The sequence below is a fragment of the Sorghum bicolor genome, chromosome 3 (assembly GCF_000003195.3).
Source record: "Sorghum bicolor cultivar BTx623 chromosome 3, Sorghum_bicolor_NCBIv3, whole genome shotgun sequence".
In the NCBI taxonomy this organism is placed as follows: domain Eukaryota; kingdom Viridiplantae; phylum Streptophyta; class Magnoliopsida; order Poales; family Poaceae; genus Sorghum; species Sorghum bicolor.
Window position 1 is genome coordinate 7,419,026 of NC_012872.2, and position 19,869 is coordinate 7,438,894.

At 43.6% G+C, this 19,869-nt stretch overlaps 2 protein-coding genes and 1 long non-coding RNA gene across 3 annotated transcripts; 1 reads left to right on the plus strand and 2 right to left on the minus strand.

Moving 5' to 3' along the window:
- Positions 5,569–12,311, minus strand: LOC8073357 (alpha-xylosidase 1). Its single transcript, XM_002457389.2, has 3 exons — positions 11,816–12,311; positions 10,650–11,308; positions 5,569–7,719 (listed from the first exon to the last, which is right to left on the minus strand). Exons 1-3 carry the CDS (start codon positions 12,049–12,051, stop codon positions 5,828–5,830), a joined length of 2,787 nt encoding a protein of 928 aa, XP_002457434.1. The 5' UTR covers positions 12,052–12,311; the 3' UTR covers positions 5,569–5,827.
- LOC110433398 lies at positions 14,783–15,545 on the minus strand. Its single transcript, XM_021455416.1, has 3 exons — positions 15,426–15,545; positions 15,087–15,332; positions 14,783–15,004 (listed from the first exon to the last, which is right to left on the minus strand). Exons 1-3 carry the CDS (start codon positions 15,525–15,527, stop codon positions 14,984–14,986), a joined length of 369 nt encoding a protein of 122 aa, XP_021311091.1. The 5' UTR covers positions 15,528–15,545; the 3' UTR covers positions 14,783–14,983.
- Positions 18,360–18,804, plus strand: LOC110434193. The gene is made up of 2 exons (XR_002451669.1): positions 18,360–18,469; positions 18,545–18,804. It is a non-coding gene; the product is annotated as an uncharacterized LOC110434193 (long non-coding RNA).

The following is a 19,869-nucleotide window of genomic DNA, read 5'->3' on the forward strand; positions in this document are numbered from 1 at the left end:
TTTGGTTGAAAATCGCGAGATAAATCTTTTAAGCCTAATTAGTCTATAATTAGCCTTAAGTGTTACAGTAACCCACATATACTAATGACAAATTAATTATGCTTAATAGATTTGTCTTGGAGTTTCTAGACTAGCTATGTAATTTGTTTTTTTATTAGTCTCTAAAAACTTATTCAGACGTATCCGATGTGACACTTAAAAAAATTTTCATCTCCAATCTAAACGTGACCTCACTATGGTTTCAGGACCAGAGCACGCACCGGCGGTATGGGCCGAAGGAGGCGCTGTGCTCGCGTCTTGCCGCAGTGCCGATCACCGGTACGTTCCGTGGTTGCAGAAAAGACGGTGCACGGTCGGATCGACGGGCGGCACGTAGCCATGGCGCAACGCTGTTGCAGCACGCGTGCATGTACGACTGCCGAAGCTTAGCGTGCTTTTCGACGGAGCACGTACGAGGGAACAGAGGCGGATTTCCTCGGATTCTCTTCTGGAGTGACGTGACGAGGAGTAGGAGTACTCCTATGAGCTACTACTAGCTGCCTGTTGCGACGCGCCCGCCCCGGCCCGGACGCCCGATCAATCACGGTCGGGTGCTGTAGCGTTCGTGGCAACGCACGCTGCCGCCGTGACGTGACACGAGCTCGTACTGCCAGCGGTTACTGTAGCTGTACCACGCGCACGCGGTCTTGTCGCCTTTGCAAACTCATGATCCCAAGCTCCACGGTAAGCCACTGCCTGTTCACCACGACGCAACGCTCCGTGTGTGTTTCCCTCGTAGCATTTCCAACAACTTAGTATTTCATTCAACCAAATTTGTTAAAAGCATAAAAATCCTCCTCCAACAACTCTTTATCTCAACTTGCTAAATTTTCCAAGTTGCTATCCAGAGGTTTCTACTGTCGAGATTTATCAAGTTGCTATCCCAAGTTGTTATCTCGAGCACAACTTGTTGGAGACACATATTCTTTTACCAAGTGAGCGGGTCACATCTGTGATCCTCTATTTTTACCAAGTGAGAATAGCAACTTATTGAAGACACATCTTTTTTTCTTTTGCTAAACAATTTAGCAACTTGCTGTAACTAAAGATTTGACAAGTGAACTTTAACAAGTTGTTGGAGATGCTCGGCCGTATTTAGTTAGAAAAATTTCGCGACACTATAGCATTTTCGTTTATTTGTGTTAATTATTATCTAACTATAGATTAATTAAATTAAAAGATTCGTCTCGTAAATTTTAATTAAACTTTGCAATTATTTTTTATTTTCATCTATATTTAATACTTTATGCATGCGTCTTAAAATTTGATATGATGAAGAATCTTGAAAAATTTTGGATTCTAAAATGAAAGTAAGCAAGGCCTTACACCTTAGTGTCGGAGCCAAGCAGTGTAAGCGGCTGCCATACAGGGCTGGGGAGAACACGGTGCGGCGAACGGCACTGGGAAAGGACGCCGCTACGCTACTGCACTTGATCTGCCCGAAGCCACGCACGCCGCACAGCATTATGGATGTCTCGGTTCCTAGCTCGTTCGCCGTCGCATGCTGGCTCGTTTATGGGCAGAGCCGCAGAGGCCGTAGGCGGCCGCACTCGCATGCGCAATCCATGAGACCATCGCGTGCCCCCCGCTTTCGCTTTTACGGACCCGCTAGGGCTGGCTCATGATCGTTTGACTTGCAATTCACTGAGGCCTTGTTTAGTTCCAAAAAAATTTTGTAAATTTTTTTTAAATTCTCCGTCACATCGAATCTTTAGACGCATGTATGGAGTATTATATATAGACGAAAATAAAAACTAATTATATAGTTTGGTCGGAATTGATGAGATAAATCTTTTGAGCCTAGTTAGTCCATGATTGGACAATATTTGTCACAAACAAACAAAAGTGCTACCGTACGTGTTTTGCAAAAATTTTAGGAACTAAACAAGACCTAAACAAAACGTACTCTACCACCAGATTGGCAGCTGGAGCTATGGTGGCCCGGTGGGGTGGGGTGAGGGGAGAGAGATGGAACGGTCGGTCGTTCGGTCGGTCACTGATGATTCGGTCGTTTGTTCGGTTCTTGTCCGAAGAGCTGTTGTTGCCAATCATTAGCAGCTGGAGATTGCGCAGCCTTTTTCCAGCTACTCCTAATTTCCATGCTTATATTCAGCAGCGAAAATAGGACCATAATACCATACCTACTGCCGGGGGCTGTAAGAAATCATGCTCGGGGGCAAAAAAAAGCCTGAAACAAACAACTAGCATATCAGAACAGCATGTCGATTTACTGGTATCACATCGGCTTCTCTTTCAAGGACCGATCCTTCTGATAAGAAAATTCAGCAAACGATAAAAATCCTAGGGCGGCACCGGAAACTGATCTTTCGAAGGTGTACGCATGACACGGTCGACATCCATCCATCCATCCTTGTCCATATCCCACTGCATCATATCCGCGAGACGCCGGGCACGCCCACTGCCGTGAGCCCAAAGATCGACTGCGGCTCCACGACGAATCCGCAGTGTCGGCAGGCTGGTAGTACGATACGGACGCCCGTTCGGCGCGCCGTGCCAGCGCAAGCCACCATAAACGGCGCTGTCCAGCTGCCTGCCACGGCCGTCCGGCTTCGAAAAGGAAATCCCCGGCACGTACCGCGCGCCCCACTGTCAGTCAGGTAGTACCTACTACTACTAGTGAGTGGTGACTGGTGAGCGCGCGCGCGCGCGGTCCATGCGATCCGCGACTGCCGGCCGCCGTGGGTGGGGTGGGGTGGGGTGGGGCTGGACTGTTGGTGGGCACGGACAGCCGGCGGGGCGGCCGGGCAGGCAGGCAGCCCACGGGCGCTCCAGCGCGGCGACGGACGACAGCCGCGGCCGGTTGGCGCGGTCGGGCGTGCGTGCACGCTAAAGTTTTCTCGGCTGGCACGGTGGACCATGGATCAGGGTCACGTGACGGGTGCGGGCGGATTGGATTGGATTGGATTGCGTCCTACGAGAAGCCAGCGTGCGCGCGGCCGCGGCAGTCGGCAAGGGCAGGGGACGTGGGCGGTGGGGAGCCATGCGATCGGTTGGGTTTGGCGCCATGCTTCTCGTGCGCCGGCCGCCGCCGGTACCCTCGGCGACACTGACCGCCACGGGACCACGGCCAGGCGACAACAGCCAGGGATTCTGAGATTTGAGATGGCGACGGGACGACCCGCCGGCACACACGCCACGATGCACGAGATTGCACGGACGGACAGGCCGACCGCCTCACCACATGTGAAGCCGGCTCTGCCAGGATCGAAAAGACGGATCACCATCGTTTACGCCCGGACATCGTCAGAAGGAAGAAAACTGCAGGCCCTAGTAATACGTCCACCGTCCAGTCTTTTGTTTTGCATGGGGTTGATTGACGAGGGATTTACTGTAGCCGTAAATCTTCTTGTTGCCCGTTCTCCCCGCGGTAAAAACAGGACGCCTCCTGCTGCGACAAATAAACAAGTACCGTACGTGCCACACCACGCCAATGCAACAGGCTGTAAAGATCGGTTTCCGCAGGCAGTTGCACCGCTTTTGAAGCAATGCGTTGATGGGTCTGGTCGTCGGCCTCGGATCTCGATCGCGGAGACGAAGGCTGTGCTGCTCTGTTGCTGGGTCAGGTGCGGCACGCGGACGCGGTGACGGCCAGCTCGCCGGAAGCAGCAGGCGGGCCCGCCTGACTCCGCTCGATTTCATGGCGGTACGGCGCCGTCCTTTCTTGTCAGAAGGGCCCTCGACGCGCGGGGCTCCCGTCGCCGCGCACTGCAGTCACCTCGTGTAGGGTCCCGGCCCACCTCACGCGACGTGACCGTGGGAAAGGAGGACGTTTCGCCGCAGAGGGAACGGCAGAGAACTGCACGGATTCTGCGCGTGATGATGGCTTTTCGGCGCGCTTCCCGCCGGCCGGCCCTGCGCTGCGCCGTAGCGGGGTGCACGCTCGCGCCCAGGGGGCAATCGTGGCCCTGGTAATCGTGTTCTGGCAACGAGCACGAAGAGCCCGGAGCGCGGGACGCCCGTAGCGGGAAGCGAAACGGGGCTGCCCACGTCGCGACGGGATGTGGCCAAGGCCGTGCCCGTGCTGCGTCGGCAAATGCCCGGGCCGTGCGCCTCGTGGGCGGAGTCGGCGCCTCGAGCGCCACGAAAAGGTTCGGACACACCGGGGTGGCCGCGATCTGGCCTGTCCCCGTCGCGTGGCGCTCGACGACTCTGACCCGCCCAGACCTCGGGGACCGTGCCCTTGCACCGCGAGGCTGAGCGCGACGTGACATGACGGAGCGGCGTTCTCGTTCGGCGCCGAACACCACGTCGTTTTCGGGCAGAGGCGGCAGTGAAGAGATGGAGCAGTTGGCTATGCAAGCAATCAGCATCCTCTCGTTGTCGTTGAACCTATCACCGGGAGATAAAGACAAAAATTTTAGTTTGTTGGACTAATAAGTCATGATTAAAAATAATGCTAGTTGATATTTTTAGAAGAAAAAAAAACACTACCAAAAGCAAGGTCAATTAAAGCTAAGTTCTAGACTATAAGGCAAGTGATTAAAGCCAAGTTATACATGAACTTATTAGAGGGTTTAAACATGAACTCATTATGGTCTAAGATAATTTTTTTTCCTATTTCTATTTACAACACTTGCATTTAAATCCACCACTAACTATGTATTTGTGCCTAGCTTTATGCTTGCATGAGAGCTAAGCTATCATGTCTCTTGTTTTCTCTTCTTAATATCCGCATTAGCTTAGCTAAAAGTCTATTATAGTACCGGCTTTAAATGGTGAATTAGAGCTACGCACAAGCCTTTGGTGAATTTTACGTTTGGGCACTAACCGACTTCTAGATCCACAGCCCATTGTATTCATGAATGGGCCCTGTGTTTGGCATGGGCCCTAAAATCGCATGAACCTTTTATTTATAGAAAAAATACGTATAAGGTTTGTATCTCCAAATAAATTTATTAAAAATATAAATTTAAAGATCTTTTCAAGAATATGTATCATACATATTAATTTTTTTAAATATATATTTAGTCAAATTTGGTTCTCTGGAATTGGGAACGATAATTATTTTTGGAGAAAGAAATGGCAGACTGAAAAGACTTGAGGAACGACAATGTGACAATAGGTAAACTTAAATGTCAAAAACATTTGTCGCGACAATGATCACTCCAGCTCAAGATTGTTCCATCTCATTTCGTACCGTGTTCATTCGTCATAAGGGCCTCCTTAGAAGTTTAGCCCGTCATTGAATAGTAGGCTAAATTTGTACTATTTTTTTTTAATAATATGTTCTATACTTATCAATTATTAGCATCTACTCCCTACATCCCAAATTGTAAGTCATTCCAAGATTTTTAGAGAGTCAAAGCATTTTCATGTTTGACCAAATTTATATAGAAAAATACTAAGATTTGTAACGTAAAGTGAATATATTATGAAAATATAATTAAGGAAGAATCTAATGATACTTAGTTGATATCATAATAATAATTATTATTTTATCCTATAAATTTGGTCAAACTTAGAAAAGTTTGACTTTCCAAGATTCTTAGAATGACTTACAATTTGGGATGGAGGGAGTATTAGTTTCTATTAGACCATAATGAGTTCATGTTTAAACCCTCTAATTGGCATCCAAAACATGAACTAAATTTTAGTTTAGTCCACCTAAAAAGGCCCAACTCCAACGCTAAAGACTCAATCTTTTATTGCAACAATGCTTAGGAAGATTCTCTGTGTACTCTGCTCCTTGCACAGAGCACTCCCGGATGACACAAATAGAACACGTCTTAAGCGAATTCATGGAGATGGAAGCACATCACCACTTGACCTATGCTTCGATCCGCATGTTCCAGGTCATGGTGAAGCTCTTCCCCAGCGGCAATGCCAGCCCGCCGACCTCCACCATGACGCTCTTGTTGCTATCCTCGACGCCTTCTTCCCCATGCAGCTTCGCGTTGCCACCTGCCGCGAAGTAAGGGCTCGACGTCGCGACGGCGGTGGTGGCGTCCGTGCCGTCCACCTGGATGGCGAGGTCCTTGCCGGTGCCCTCCAGACCCAGCACCGACAGCTTCTCGATGACCAGCCCCTTGTGCAGGCTGTAGCTTCCCATCAGCACCTCCGACCGCACCGTCACGGCCTTGCCGCGCACGCTCGCGTGGAAGCGCGCGTACGTCGCCTGCCCTTCCGCGAGCACCATCTCCGGCCGCTCGTCGTCGTCCACGTACACCGCGCCCTCCGCGTCCGCCTGCGTCGCCCCGAACGGGAACGCGACCACGAGCGTGAACGGCGTCGCCCGGGCGTCCTTGGAGACGAACCCGCCGCGCTGCATCGGCAGGATCGTGTTCTGGAACACGTGCACGTTGATCTCGTTCAGCGGCGCCTCCAGCGTCACGGGGGCGCTGCTCTTGGACACCACCACCTTCCTCATGTCGAACAGGTTGTACCAGGTGCCCGGTGGGAACATGGCGCTCACCGAAGTGGCGCCCTGCTCGAGGACTGGGGACACCATGACGCTGGCGCCGAGCAGGAACTGTGTGCTCAGCCCGTAGCACGGCGTGAAGTCGGGGAAGGAGAAGAACACCGGGCGCGCCACGGGTGCCCCGGTCAGGTGCGCCTGGTAGCTGAGCGTGTACAGGTAGGGGAGCAGCTTGTACCGCATGCCGAGCGCGTTCCGTGCCGACTTCGCCACGGACTCCCAGACGTAGAGCTCCTGCCTCGGTGACGCGAAGTTGGCATGGTCCCTGGAGAACGGGTAGAAGGCCCCGAGCTCAATCCACCTGTTGCAGAGCTCCTCAGTCGGCGCCGGGTAGAAGCCACAGATGTCAGAGCCAACCATTGGCATGCCGAAGATGCCAAAGTTGAGCATCGTTGAGATGGAATAGCGGAGATTTTCCCAAGTGCCCTTGTTGTCGCCGGTCCAGTGCGCGGCGTATGCCCCCGAGCCGACGAACGTGGAGCGGGTCAGAATGAACGGCCTCTTCCCCTGCAGCCCTTGCAGCGCCTTATGCGTGGCAATGGCCTGCGAGAAGCCATACAGACTGTGTGCGTTGTACTCCAGGATGCCATTGTAGTGTGTAGCACTGGTTGCAATGGTGTTGAAGCCGAGACGAGCAGTCTGCCCAGAGGCATTGATCTTGTATGGCGGCTCATCCCACCTTGTGTTTGTAAGGTTCTTGCAATCCAAACAGCAGACCCATGGTGTCTTGGAGTCAGGAATAGGGCACTGGTGTGTCTTTGGGATTGTGCACTTGCCCGTGCAGAAGTTGGAGGCCTCGTTCATGTCAATCCAGAGCCCATCCACCGGGACCAAATCATGAAACCTCCGCACCTCGTCGATCCACCATGACGCGCCGTTCGGGTTGAGAAAGTCTGGGAAGTAGACAGGACCAGGCCACACCTGGGCGAGGTATGGCTCCCCATCCAGTTTGATGAAGATGTCACGTTCCATGCCACGCTGGTAGACGCCATAGGAGCTGTTCACAGCAATGCCAGGGTCGATGAGGACAATGTACTTCATCCCTTGCGCATGGATCTTGTCAAGGAATGCCAGCAGTTTGGGGCGTGGGTAGTTGACCGGATCAAGTGTGAAGTCCTTAGCGGCATCCATGTGGTCATCATCATTCCAGATCACGTCCAGCGGTATCTGGGCATTCCGATAACCCTCCACAACGCCCTCTACCACTGAAAGGTTCTTGTACCCCCACCTACATTGGTGGAACCCTGAAAGACAAGCACATGGAGTATTCAGAGAGTTGACAAATTTCATGGTACAAGAATTTATGCATAGTAAGAACATGATGCAGGCAGCAAGTTTCAGTTTCTTGATAAAGCAGCTACATACTATTTCGTGCAGGAAATGGAAATCATGCATTGTCTAGTATTGGAATGAGAACAGCAAAAATGCTCATGAATTGCATATGTGAATCACATTCACTTTCACACTTGTACTATATTGTACTGACAAAATTAAGAAAATGGTAACTGTAACTGGTCACCTAGTACGGCAACAAATTCAATATGCGCATTTGCATGGGCTAAATTAACTGTAGTGCGACTTATTTCTCAGGGTTCTGATCATCAATTTTCTAGGTGGTCCATGAACTGGACAAGATCAGTACAGAGCACATGGAAGGCCTTACCCTTATTGGTCACATGGCATCCCTAGCGGGTGAAACTAACTGACACTATTTCGTAAAAAGGGAAGCTTCATTTGGGAAGTTATTACATGTTGGATGGTTGATACAGAGATCAACTTGCAATTTCATGAAGGATGATAATACAAGTAAATTCCAGTTCCCACTTCCCAGGCTTCCAGCAAGGCACATCACGATGCCAGATTTTGTTGATGTACAAGGCTACAAACACTGGTGAACAAAAGATTCAGTATTTTATTTGGCAGGAAGACCAAGCAAACTGCATTTTTTTTTCTGATGGAAGGAATTTCACACCTCAGTGGAATTCTAACCTACTGGGGAATAAGACATTATACGCTTATCGCTGTATCCTCCAAAGCTAAATCAGTGTGTGTAATAGGGTGACAATGCTTCACCCAATGCATTAGTCACTCTGGAGACTGGAAGCAATGAACATTTGTAGCAAAACAATTCATAATTTGTAGACTATGTTATTCACAGGAAAAAACAACATGCGCGTTTGATGTAGTTTCATGTACTGAAAGCAAATAATTGGTAAATAGCAATAGCACTGAACATGCTGTACGAAAAAAAAAAACAAGCACATGGAGTATTCAGAGAGTTTTAGGGTTTCACGGTACAAGAATTTATGCATAGTATTCAGGCAGCAAGTTTCAATTTCTTGATAAAGCAGCCACATACTATTTCATACAGGAAATGGAAATCATGCAGTGTCTAAAATTGGAATGAGAACAGCAAAATTGTTCATGAATTGCAACCGTGAATCACATTCACTTTCACACTTCACTCTATTGTACTGACAAAAGCAAGAAAATAGTAATAGTAACTGGTCAACAAGTACAGCAAGAAATTCAAGACAGGCATGTGCATTGGCAAAATTGATTGTAGTGTGAGTTATTTCTCAGGGTTCTGATCATCAATTTTCATGGTGGTCCATGAATTGGGAAAGTTCAGTACAGAGCACATGGAAGGCCTTATCCTTATAGGTAACATGGCCTCACTAGCCGGTGAAACTAACTGACACACTATCTTGTAATGGGAAGCTGCATTTGGGATTGGGAAGCTATATTGTTTGATAGTTGATAAAGAGGTCGACTTGCAATTTCCTAAAGAATGATAATACAAGTAAATTCCAGCTTCCAAGCTTCCAGCAAGGCACATCAAGATGCCAGATTTTGTAATTATCATGGTGTACAAGCCTACAAACACTAGTGAACAAAAGTTTCAGTATTTTGTTCGACAGGTAGATCAAGCAAACTGCATTTTTTCCCCCGGTGAAAGGAATTTCACACATCCGTAGAATACTAATCTACTGGGAATAAGACACATTGTATGCTTATCACTGTCAGCCCTGAAACTAAATCAGTGTGTGCCAGGGTGACAATGCTCATCCATTGCATTAATCACTCTGAGCGATGAATGTTTGTAGCAAAATAGTTAATAATTTGTATACTGTGTTATTCAGAACAAAGAACATGCCCATTTCATGTAGTTTCATGTACTGAAAGCAATTAATGAGCAAAAGCAACAGCACTGAACATGTTGTATGAAAAAAAACCCAAATGATGCATAACGCTTTTCTCAGAGTTCTGAACTTCTTCAGAACAAAGCTGCTCCATCTACTTGCAGTCTGCACACTGCATGCATATCCACAGCATTTACTTTGCACAGAACTTAACCAGTCGCACTTAGTTGTCTAATTTGCATGGTTACCGGAAGTGCTTCAAGGGGATATTTGCGATACTGATAAACTGAAAGGTACTATACTGGATTATGCCATGATGTCCACGACATGGGAAAAATTCTGATTTATACCAAAGAGACTCTACATGACTTTATTTTTTTAGCAAAGAATTCACATGATGCAATTGGGAACTAGTTATAATAGTACTGGCATGCTCAGCAAATAAACTGCCCTATCTGTCACCAAAGATCTACATTAGTGTGTGCCGGAGTATGGCATCCATGGAGTCAGAGAAGGCTACATCTCATTAGTCAACCTGAAAGGGCTAGCCATGGATCAGACAAAATATGACTGAATGGATCAAACTAATCAGGCAACAATTAAGGCCTTGTTTAGTTCCGAAATCTTTTCGGATTTTGGTACTGTAGCATTTTCGTTTGTTTGTGGCAAATATTGTCCAATCATAAACTAACTAGGCTCAAAAGATTTGTCTCGTAATTTACAGATAAACTGTGCAATTAGTTTTTGTTTTCTTCTATATTTAGTGTTTTATGCATGTGCCACAAGATTTGATGTGACGGGGAATCTTGAAAAGTTTTTGGATTTGGGAGTGAACTAAACAAGGCATAAGTATCCATCCATGGTATCAGATAAAACTATAAATTGTCAGTCAATCTCAATCATAGCTTAACCAAATGATTGTGCCAATCAGGAATTTAGCAAACCATAACTTAAGCAAATGATGTATCTGTCCAATTTGACAATGAGTAAAGGACAGCACAAAAATATACTCTGAAAAAGGCAGTCCTTACCAAATGCCCAGTATGGCATGGGCGCGGGACGGCCGATCATCGAAGTGTACTGATCCACGATGGCCAACGGCGTCGGCCCGGCGAAGAAGTAGAAGTCGAGAAGACCTCCGATGACCTTGTATGTCAGCGACGTCCCCCTGTAGAACACGTCCATGCCATTGCTGTTGAGCAGCAGCACGGCGTGCGCGACGCCGCGGCCGCCGAGGCTCCGGAGGTCCATGTACACCGGGTGCGAGCCGTAGAGGTCGGTGTTGAGGTTGATGGCGGAGATGTCCGTGGTGTAGATGGTGTAAGGGTCGTTGGGCCGCAGCCTGATACCCCCGGGCTGCGTGTTCTCGCCGAGCCCGTACAGGGCGGCGTCCTTGGGCAGCGCCGTGGACACCTCCAGGTACTGGTCCTTGAAGACCAGCACGCCGGCGCTGGTGTTGAACAGCGGCTGCCTCGTGGACCGGCGGTGCACCGCGAACCAGAACGGGTCGCGGCCATAGGTGAACACCAGCTCCTCGCCGGGGTACTCGGCGCCCGTGAAGGGCGCGCCCGTGACCTTGCTGCCGGTCACGGGTGGCGCTGGCTCCCTTGGGAGCAGGTTGTAGGGGACCTCCCACCTCTGCTTATCTGCAGCGGTGATCTGCACGCGCACCCTGTCCCTGGTCTCGTGCCTGCATAGCATTCCACCATTAGAAGATTACCTCAGGTAATTTTTTAAGCCATCATCGCAAAGTTGAGGCATACTCTACAAGCCTACATGATTGAAAGTCTTAGAATACTTGGGAAAAATCATGATTTGGAGTCTATGAAGGTGAACATTCTGTGTAAAAGCAGTAAAATATCGACCTCATGGTCATACTTGGGACCATATGCAGATGAACTCATTGTCAACTATTAAAACATGACCTCAGGGGAAGAATGGAACACTATTGATTGCAGTTCAATCTTAAAATGTTCTCAACAATTCCTTCTGCTCTACTAGCCGTAAATCTTAAATCGATTTGTCTTGAAGAATTTAACGAATTGATTATTACAGCAACTAACATTCTCCTCGAAAGTACTACAGGGATCGATGTGTGTCAACACTTCAGACTAGAACAACCGCGTGGGGAAAAAAGAACGAAGAACAGGAGCTACTGATTTGCTGCTTGGTGAGGAGAGGAGAAGCAAGTTCTTACTTAACAAAGAGCCTGAGGCGAGGGATGTCAGGACCGTAAGTGGAGGTGCACTGCTTCACCTGCAGGTAGCCCACAAGGCCTCCGCCGTTGGGCAGCTGAACAAGGGAGACCAGCTTGTACCCGTACCCAACCTTCGGCTTTGCTGTGGCGACCACGCCATTGCTGCTTGCCAAGGTGAGAAATAAAAGGCACCACAGTAGGTAGGAGAGGATGGCCGAGCGAGAAAATGACAGCATTTCCGTTGTGCTCCGTTGGTTTTTTCCTCACTCCCTCACGAGCTCACCCCTTTGTACAGCTCTACTCTCTATGGCCACTGCCCTGCAGCGTGAACTGTGTGAACTATGAAATGCAAGACAGTGAGGAGGAGATGCCTAGAGAGAGAGAGGTGCTGCTGCTGTGGTAGTAGTGAATACGAGTAATGGCGGGGAGTGAGCAGTGGCAGCTGTGAGCAGCTCTGCATGCATTGAGTGGCATGTCCAGTGCATACCCCCGATGACCGAACCTTTTCCTCCTTTATAGACTCTGTGCCCATACATCAATCACTGATAAGTGGACCCAGCTGATTTGCAGCGAACGGAATGTCAGCTGTTGCTTAAGGGCGTCCACATGTGTTTAGCAGATACTCTCGGTCTCAAAATAATAGCACATCTTATTCATGATGTATGATAACTAGTAATTAATCATGATACATATTTTATAATGAATTTATTTAGAGATATAAATTTGATGTTAATAAGAATACTAATATTTACAATGCACCATAAATATCATTAAACTGATCATGACATATTTTTTATAATAAATTTATTTAGAGGCATAAATATGATTATTATTTTCTATAGTAGTTATTTTGGGACGCAAGGAGTAGCAAGCTTGTTGCTAGGATATGGAGGTCCACAGGACGTCCCGGGCAAATATGAGGCTCAATTTAAAACAATAAGTGGAGGTCTAACATCTATTATCAAAATCTAAAAAAGATAATATCAAATATCAATATACTACAAAGACAATGTATAAAAGATTAACTAAATAAAATAGGGATTGTGCATGGAATTTACTAGGCAATGATCTCCGTCTCGCGTCCTAATCTGGGTCCAGCTGTCTAGGATTGCTACTAGGTCTCGACTCTTGAGCGACGAACAACACAGAGGGCAAGGAACAAGTCCAAAGGACGAAGCCACAAACTCACGAAGGGTTACAAACTTATGTGAAGAAGAATTACCGGTCATAGACTTTTCCAATTCACAATCATGAACTCAATGTGCTTTCTCTCGAAGAAAGTAGCAGGCCGCGTTTATTGAGTCTCTGTGACTAATTTACTAATTAAAATAAACCTAAAATTATTATATATACTTAGAATACTTAGCAAATTTTGGGGCCCATGAATTTTGGGGGCCTAGTTCGGTCGCACAGCCCGCACTGGCTCCGGGACGCCTCTAGAGGTCCATGTCAAACACCTTTGAGAATAACTTTGCTTCCAAATAGTTTTTGGGCTTCCTCGCAGCTACCTATTGCTAAGTCTCACAAGTATGTACCACACTTACTCACTAGCTCACATAAGTCAAGCTATAGGTCTTGTTCAGTTGGTGAAAATTTTTTGTTTTGAGTACTGTAGCATTTTTCATTTGTATTTGGTAAATATTATCCAATTATAGACTAACTAGGTTCAAAATATTCGCCTCACAAATTACAGGCAAACTATACAATTAGTTATTTTTAATCTATATTTAGTGCTCCATGCATGTGCCGCAAGATTCGATGTGACGGAGAAATCTAGAAATGTTTTGGGAACTAAACAAGGCCATAGTTCATACCCTCTTTGTAGTACGTCCAAATAAAAAACAAAATCCTAAATTACTCTAAGTGTCTCTTAATAACAAACGACACTTAGAACTAGTCTATTCTTAACTTGTCGATCATCCTTTGAAAACCAAAATGAAATCCATCAATAGAGGTATAAAAACTATTGATTGTCTGTTAATCAATCATCATTATGACCTAATTTATAATATTTGTTATACCCAATAGTTATGTCATTATTAAACACCAAAACTGAATCAGAGGTCTAGTTGCTTTCAAACACAATGTTGTTTACTTTTAAAACAATTACCTTTGTGCCAACAACTAAGAGGTACGACGTTTGAAGGTGTTGTCGCTGCAAACCAGAAATCAAGAGTTTTTGGATATGCAAGGCAATAGCTAGAAGGGCAAAAAGTGTTTATAATAATACCTCCAACAAGAACCCAATGCAAAAGGTGTTGTCCTTGCCAATATTTAACAGTGGTAAGACACGGAGTGCATGTAAAATGATCATAGATTAGTTGATTGGGTTTATTGTAGTGGAACATGTCACTCGGATTCAAGTCTTTGACTTGGCACGGGCACTACTACAGGGCAGGGATATAGTAACACCAATTTGTGTTACTATAGGTTGAAAAAAGTGTTACTAGCTCTCTTAGTAACACATTTTTGTTTGTGTTCCAATAGGCTATGTTACTATAGACTAGTTTATTGTAACACATTTAATTATCTATTAGAACACTTGTTCAGTGTTACAATAAAATTTATTGTAACACTTTTTTTCTTCTATAGTAACACTCACGCCATGGTAGAGCACATAGTATGTAACACATTTATTTAACTATTAGAACACTTGGTAATGTTACAATGATTGTCCACTGTAACACATTATTTATTTCTAGTAACACTTTTATATTATGGAAGAGTGTAGCATACAACAAAGTAACATATACTTTGTAACACTTTTTCATGTGTACTGTAACATATTTATAATGATTCACCTTTATGCAACACCCGAAAAGTGTTGCAATATGCCGGATATGGTTGCAATAGATAAAATTGTAACGTAAAAAAAATAATTGGAAGATGTTGTTGCAACACCACGTGACACATGGATTATATAGAATCACACAAATATGATACTTTGGAAAATGACATAGACCACATTTATCAATAACAAGATCCACATAACATAGGATGGTTTCAAACAAATGTGCTTGTTCAGAACAAATCATTGTATATGTACATAACGATATATTGTTGTAGGGAAAAAGACATAGTCCAGAAATAAAAAAAATCAAGAACTAGCTAGAATTCATAAAGGCCCTTCCTTCTTTTTCCTTTCTCTATACACATCGATGTGGGCATTCAACCATTAATCATTTGAACCTGCAAAGAAAATATAAGTTATAATAATACAAATGAGGCTATATACATAGATGTCAAGTTAAGAAAGGTTGTTCGAACATACAAACATGGAAGGCCAAGCAATTGAGACTCCTTTGGCATGTGCATCACCAATATTTTTGCATCCAGGCATGGGCCTTACTAATGGCTCATCTTTTGTTATAGGGTGATCAATACGCACTCTATAGAATTGACTTCCTATCTTAACTCCATCAACCATGGCTTCTGGATCGGTGCTGAGGAGAGTTGCATAAGCCACATGAGCCTTATTAGGATATTTTGAAGTCATTAGCAGCACCGTGGACCCAACCTACATTTATTTGACATAATCTTTAGTGACTAACAACCCTTAGTTGTATGTCATGATCATGCAACCAGAATAAGTGATATTATATTCGCCTACCTTCATTAGAGGAGGTTGTTTATGTGTTTGACGTTTGTAGCATGCAGCCTTGTCATGAGCCACCTCCTGATGGTCAGACCCTCGGTGATGACCCTTACACATGTGAAATGAAGAATTGAAATAATAAGACAAACATTTTACTATAATTATAGCAAAGTATTGTTCATAAATACCTTTTGTTTTTTTGTTAATCTACTTATGGTGGCTAAAAGTAGACCATCATTATCACTGTATTCAGATTCACATGCCTCTTTGCTCTAGTAAAGAGAAAACAAAAAGAAGGTAGCACGAGTTAATAAAAAAAATTCTTTGTAGATAAAATGAGTATTGAATTCACAAGAAAGTGACTTTACCAAATCATTCTTGTATTTAAGGAATCCATCATTCTGGTTGGGTGCAAAACCTTGAACTCTCTAAAAATTTTAGACGATATTAAAGCCAAAAAATCTAGATTAAGTGAAAACATGGAAAAATATCAAATACCTTTCTGTTAGAATTGACCGCATGATTCTGAGAATTGTTATGATCACTCATAGCACAATTTCCCTAGAAAAGATAAAATGTTTTAAGTAAAACAATTCAATATGGAGTTAAAAATAAAACTGTACATTGTTACCATTGTCGCTTCTTGGTTCTCATGGTGTCTTTGATTGTTTTTTAGTTCTTCGATAACTTTGTCTTGCATTCTAGAATGCTCTTTGAGTTGCCTTATCTCCTCCAGCATGTGAGTATCTACATCAGATGACGATCCTTCTAGTGAAACTATATTAATGTCCTTAAAGTGGTGTGTTCTTCGACCATAAACTTGTTTAGGAACCGGAAGCAATCCCATGCCATGCAATTGTCCAGCTTTCTCTTCTCCCAACACCTGATGCAATGCGTCAGCTTCCCATGCAACTCCTCCCTCACTATTTTGTGCTAACTCTGGTTGTGTGTCAAGGAGATTTTCCAATTGAACCTACCAGCAAGAAATCTACAGATTAAAATACACAAATAATTTTATATTTGCAGAAATTCTCATGTGCATATACCATACCACTGGATCATTTCTCCCTTTTGCCCTTTTCTTATGAGTTCGGAGGAAAACCTTTGCTCTATGTGGCTGTTTTTTTTCAGGATCAGCTTGCCTCTGAAAGAATAGAAATAAAGGAAAAGTAAGAATAACCATATAGACATTTTTTGAAGAGAAGATGACTCACCATTTCCTCAGACCAACGAGCATAACTCTTTGTACCCGCTGTATGTGTTGTCTTCTTCATTTCACGACTTATTTTGTTTTTCTCACTAAGGGCCTACAAGAATTAATAAATATTGAACTATTATACATACAGAATCGTCAATAGTATAGATAAGGATAGTAAAGATGCCAGATTGCATAAATATTGGTGCCTTACTTTTCCTTCTCTGGACTTCCAATAATTTACTAGGGCCTCCCATTCATCTTCTTCAATATCACTAGGACAACGCTTCTTCAAAACAGACTTCTTCTTCTTTGGATTAAATAGTGTCTTTTTTAATGTTGCCTTATATTTTCTCCAATCTCTTCCAATTGATTTAAATATCCATTTCTCACATGACCGAGGATACAAGAACTTTGTCTAAAAAAGAATGTCAGTAATGAATGAATTTGACTTCAAGACATGATAACAAGCATATATATACTTGAGTTGATAACAGTATGTGTTGCAGAATTCAGCTAACCTGTATGTATTGAATTATGGTTTTTGCATTTTTTTTCTTAACTTGTCTCCAATCTTTAGCACCAACTGGACAGTAACCACCATTTCTTGCTATTGTACCTAAAAATTGGCCTAAAAGGCCACCTTCTTTTCCAATGGGTTGTCCAAGCATATTACATCTTACTACTATTCGATCTCCATCAGGTAGATCCCAAACATGTGGTAAAACAGTCCCTTTTCGCTTATTAGGTACTTCATCGCCATCACCTATTCAAAACAGAATAATAGTGATAGTAAGTAGTTAACATGCAGTCTATATGAATGGGATTGATCTATCTAATTTGTACCTAATGTGTTCTGGTTCTCATCATTGGGTTGCTCAACCTCATTAGCATATATTGCTTCAGTATGCATTACATTTAATCCTTTCAATCCTTTCTTTTTCTTTGTACCTCCACTTCCTGCTAATCAAATGCTGAAGACATGAGCATGTGTTTGTAGTAAATATAGAAGAGTAAATGATATGTTCATTATAATACCTTTAGTTTTATTCGGTTTAGATATGGATGGTTTTTTGTTGGACTTGGTAGGGACTAAAGTGGCTAGTCTCTGCTTCGTCACAAACAAGCTAACCATCTTTTTGCTCTCACACTCATTAAGCATGTCCATCACTTCAGCATCTTGTTCTAGTAAAACCAAGCTATCTTTTTTCTTGTAGAATAGATAGTCGACAGCCCTGTACCCATGATGTTCGATCAAATCAATCAAGTTATGCTAGTGCAAGTGATGGCAAGCCAGTTTTAGGTGATGTGACTTACTATGGGAGGATAATTGATATTATTGAGCTAAACTACTCTGGAAAATTTTCTGTGGTACTTTTCAAATGTGAATGGGTTGATGTTATTTCCAAAAGAGGAATAATGAAGGACAAGTATGGATACACACTTGTGAATTTCTCACACCTGATACATACAGGAGAAAATATTGTTCATGAACCGTATATTTTTCCTAACCAAGCTGACCAGGTGTTTTATGCTGAAGATGAAGAACACCCTGGGTGGTATGTAGTCAATAAGATGAAACCAAGAGATATATATGACACAGGTTGTGATGAATGGCAAGATGATGTAGAAAATGAGCCATTCCATGTCACACACCTTGGAAATATGTTCAATAATTCAAATGTAAGATATCAATGGGCTAGGCCAGATATTGAGGGAACCACAGTGGATGCTAGTGAAGATGTTGATGCTAGTGATGATAGTGGAAATGGATTGAATGACCAATCTTAGTTCATGAAGTGTAGTACGTGACTCTTATTGTGCATGCTTATTTCTTCAATGGTTCAGGAAGGGTCACTGCAAGGTAACAAAATTAATAAATTTTCCAATGCAATAAATTTTATAATACTTCTAATTGTCGTACCAAACTTTTGTGCAGCCGGCTTTGCGTTCCTATTAGGAGAGAGCATCTCTTCAGAAACGGACACCACTAGTCCTGTAATGATGTCTACTGCATCAGCACCGACAAAGATGACACCAAAGAGATGGCTAAATATTGAATGAATGATTTTATCAGTGATGAGATGTATTCAGAATTTATTTGATATGTGATGCAACTTGTTTAGAACAAAATTATGGTTTCTTGAGATAAACTTGTTTAGGCTAATTTGTGAGATGAACTCATGATTATTGTGCTTATTACTTTGTCATATGCCAATGATTTTTTATGCCCAGAATTTTTATCGTGTTCAATATTCCCCAAAGCTTATTTGCTCCTTATTCCACAACTTTTATGACAACTGTGGCTGCCAGCTTGCTCACTGTGAGCCTAGGCAACGGAAACCAACTTGTTTGCCTGCTTGCCGCACACAAGCTACATAAATATGCAACTAAATGAATGGAACAAGCAGATGGATAGAAGTGTCAAAATACATAGAGAATACTACAAAGAGAAAATATAAATAATGGCAAGAAAATAAAGCGTCCAACATTTTGAGGCCTATTTTTTTATGAAAGCAATTTTCTCGTGGTAGGAAAGCAAGCGAGCGAGAGCGTGATTTGAGGACGTTTGGGTACACAGCGAGGGGACATGTGCACACTGAGCGTGGGGAAGTGAAGAGTGTAGGGGACAATTGCTCTAAAAATCGTGGTAACACTTGATTTGTAACATTAGTTTGTGTTACTACAGGTTATGTATTTGTAACATATTTTATATGTTCCATTTATGTGTTACAATAGTGTGCTCTTTTGTAACATTTTGCTAGTAACATTAATTTTGTGTTACTAAAATTATTGTCAGTAACACAATTTGTTTGTAACACTCTATTTTGTGTTACTATGAGAGTTTATTGTAACACATTGATGAATATGTTACAAGGAAGTGATACTATATCCCTGCCTTGTAGTAGTGGGGTATTCATATTTTTCTAGGTCTATTTTAGGTTTTAATGATGTAATGCTTTCAATGGTAGACGATGTCTCCATCGACAACAAGACGACTGTGGTGACTTCGTGAATCTCGTGACAGGGCCCTGAATTCTTGATTAGTAATATCATTTTATTCATTTTGGTCATTTATATCTATATCTATATCTATATCTATATCTATATCTATATCTATATCTATATCTATATCCAAACCTCACTAGCATTTTATCTTGTCATGCAAAGTGTCCACATCATTATTCGCTAGAACATCCTACCAACACATACAACTATCTCGTCATGTGTCTACATCAATATCCACTAAAACATGTCATTATA

Bases quoted from the DNA above. Each gene is read 5' to 3' on its own strand.
- LOC8073357 (XM_002457389.2), bottom strand. From the start codon at position 12,051: ATGCTGTCATTTTCTCGCTCGGCCATCCTCTCCTACCTACTGTGGTGC. The intron at 11,309-11,815 runs GTAAGAACTTGC...AATGCTATGCAG, and splicing joins CGCCTCAGGCTCTTTGTTAA to GCACGAGACCAGGGACAGGG. The intron at 7,720-10,649 runs GTAAGGACTGCC...CTTGTCTTTCAG, and splicing joins CATGCCATACTGGGCATTTG to GGTTCCACCAATGTAGGTGG.
- LOC110433398 (XM_021455416.1), bottom strand. From the start codon at position 15,527: ATGTGTAAGGGTCATCACCGAGGGTCTGACCATCAGGAGGTGGCTCAT. The intron at 15,333-15,425 runs GTAGGCGAATAT...AAATAAATGTAG, and splicing joins AACAACCTCCTCTAATGAAG to GTTGGGTCCACGGTGCTGCT. The intron at 15,005-15,086 runs GTATGTTCGAAC...TTTTCTTTGCAG, and splicing joins TTGCTTGGCCTTCCATGTTT to GTTCAAATGATTAATGGTTG.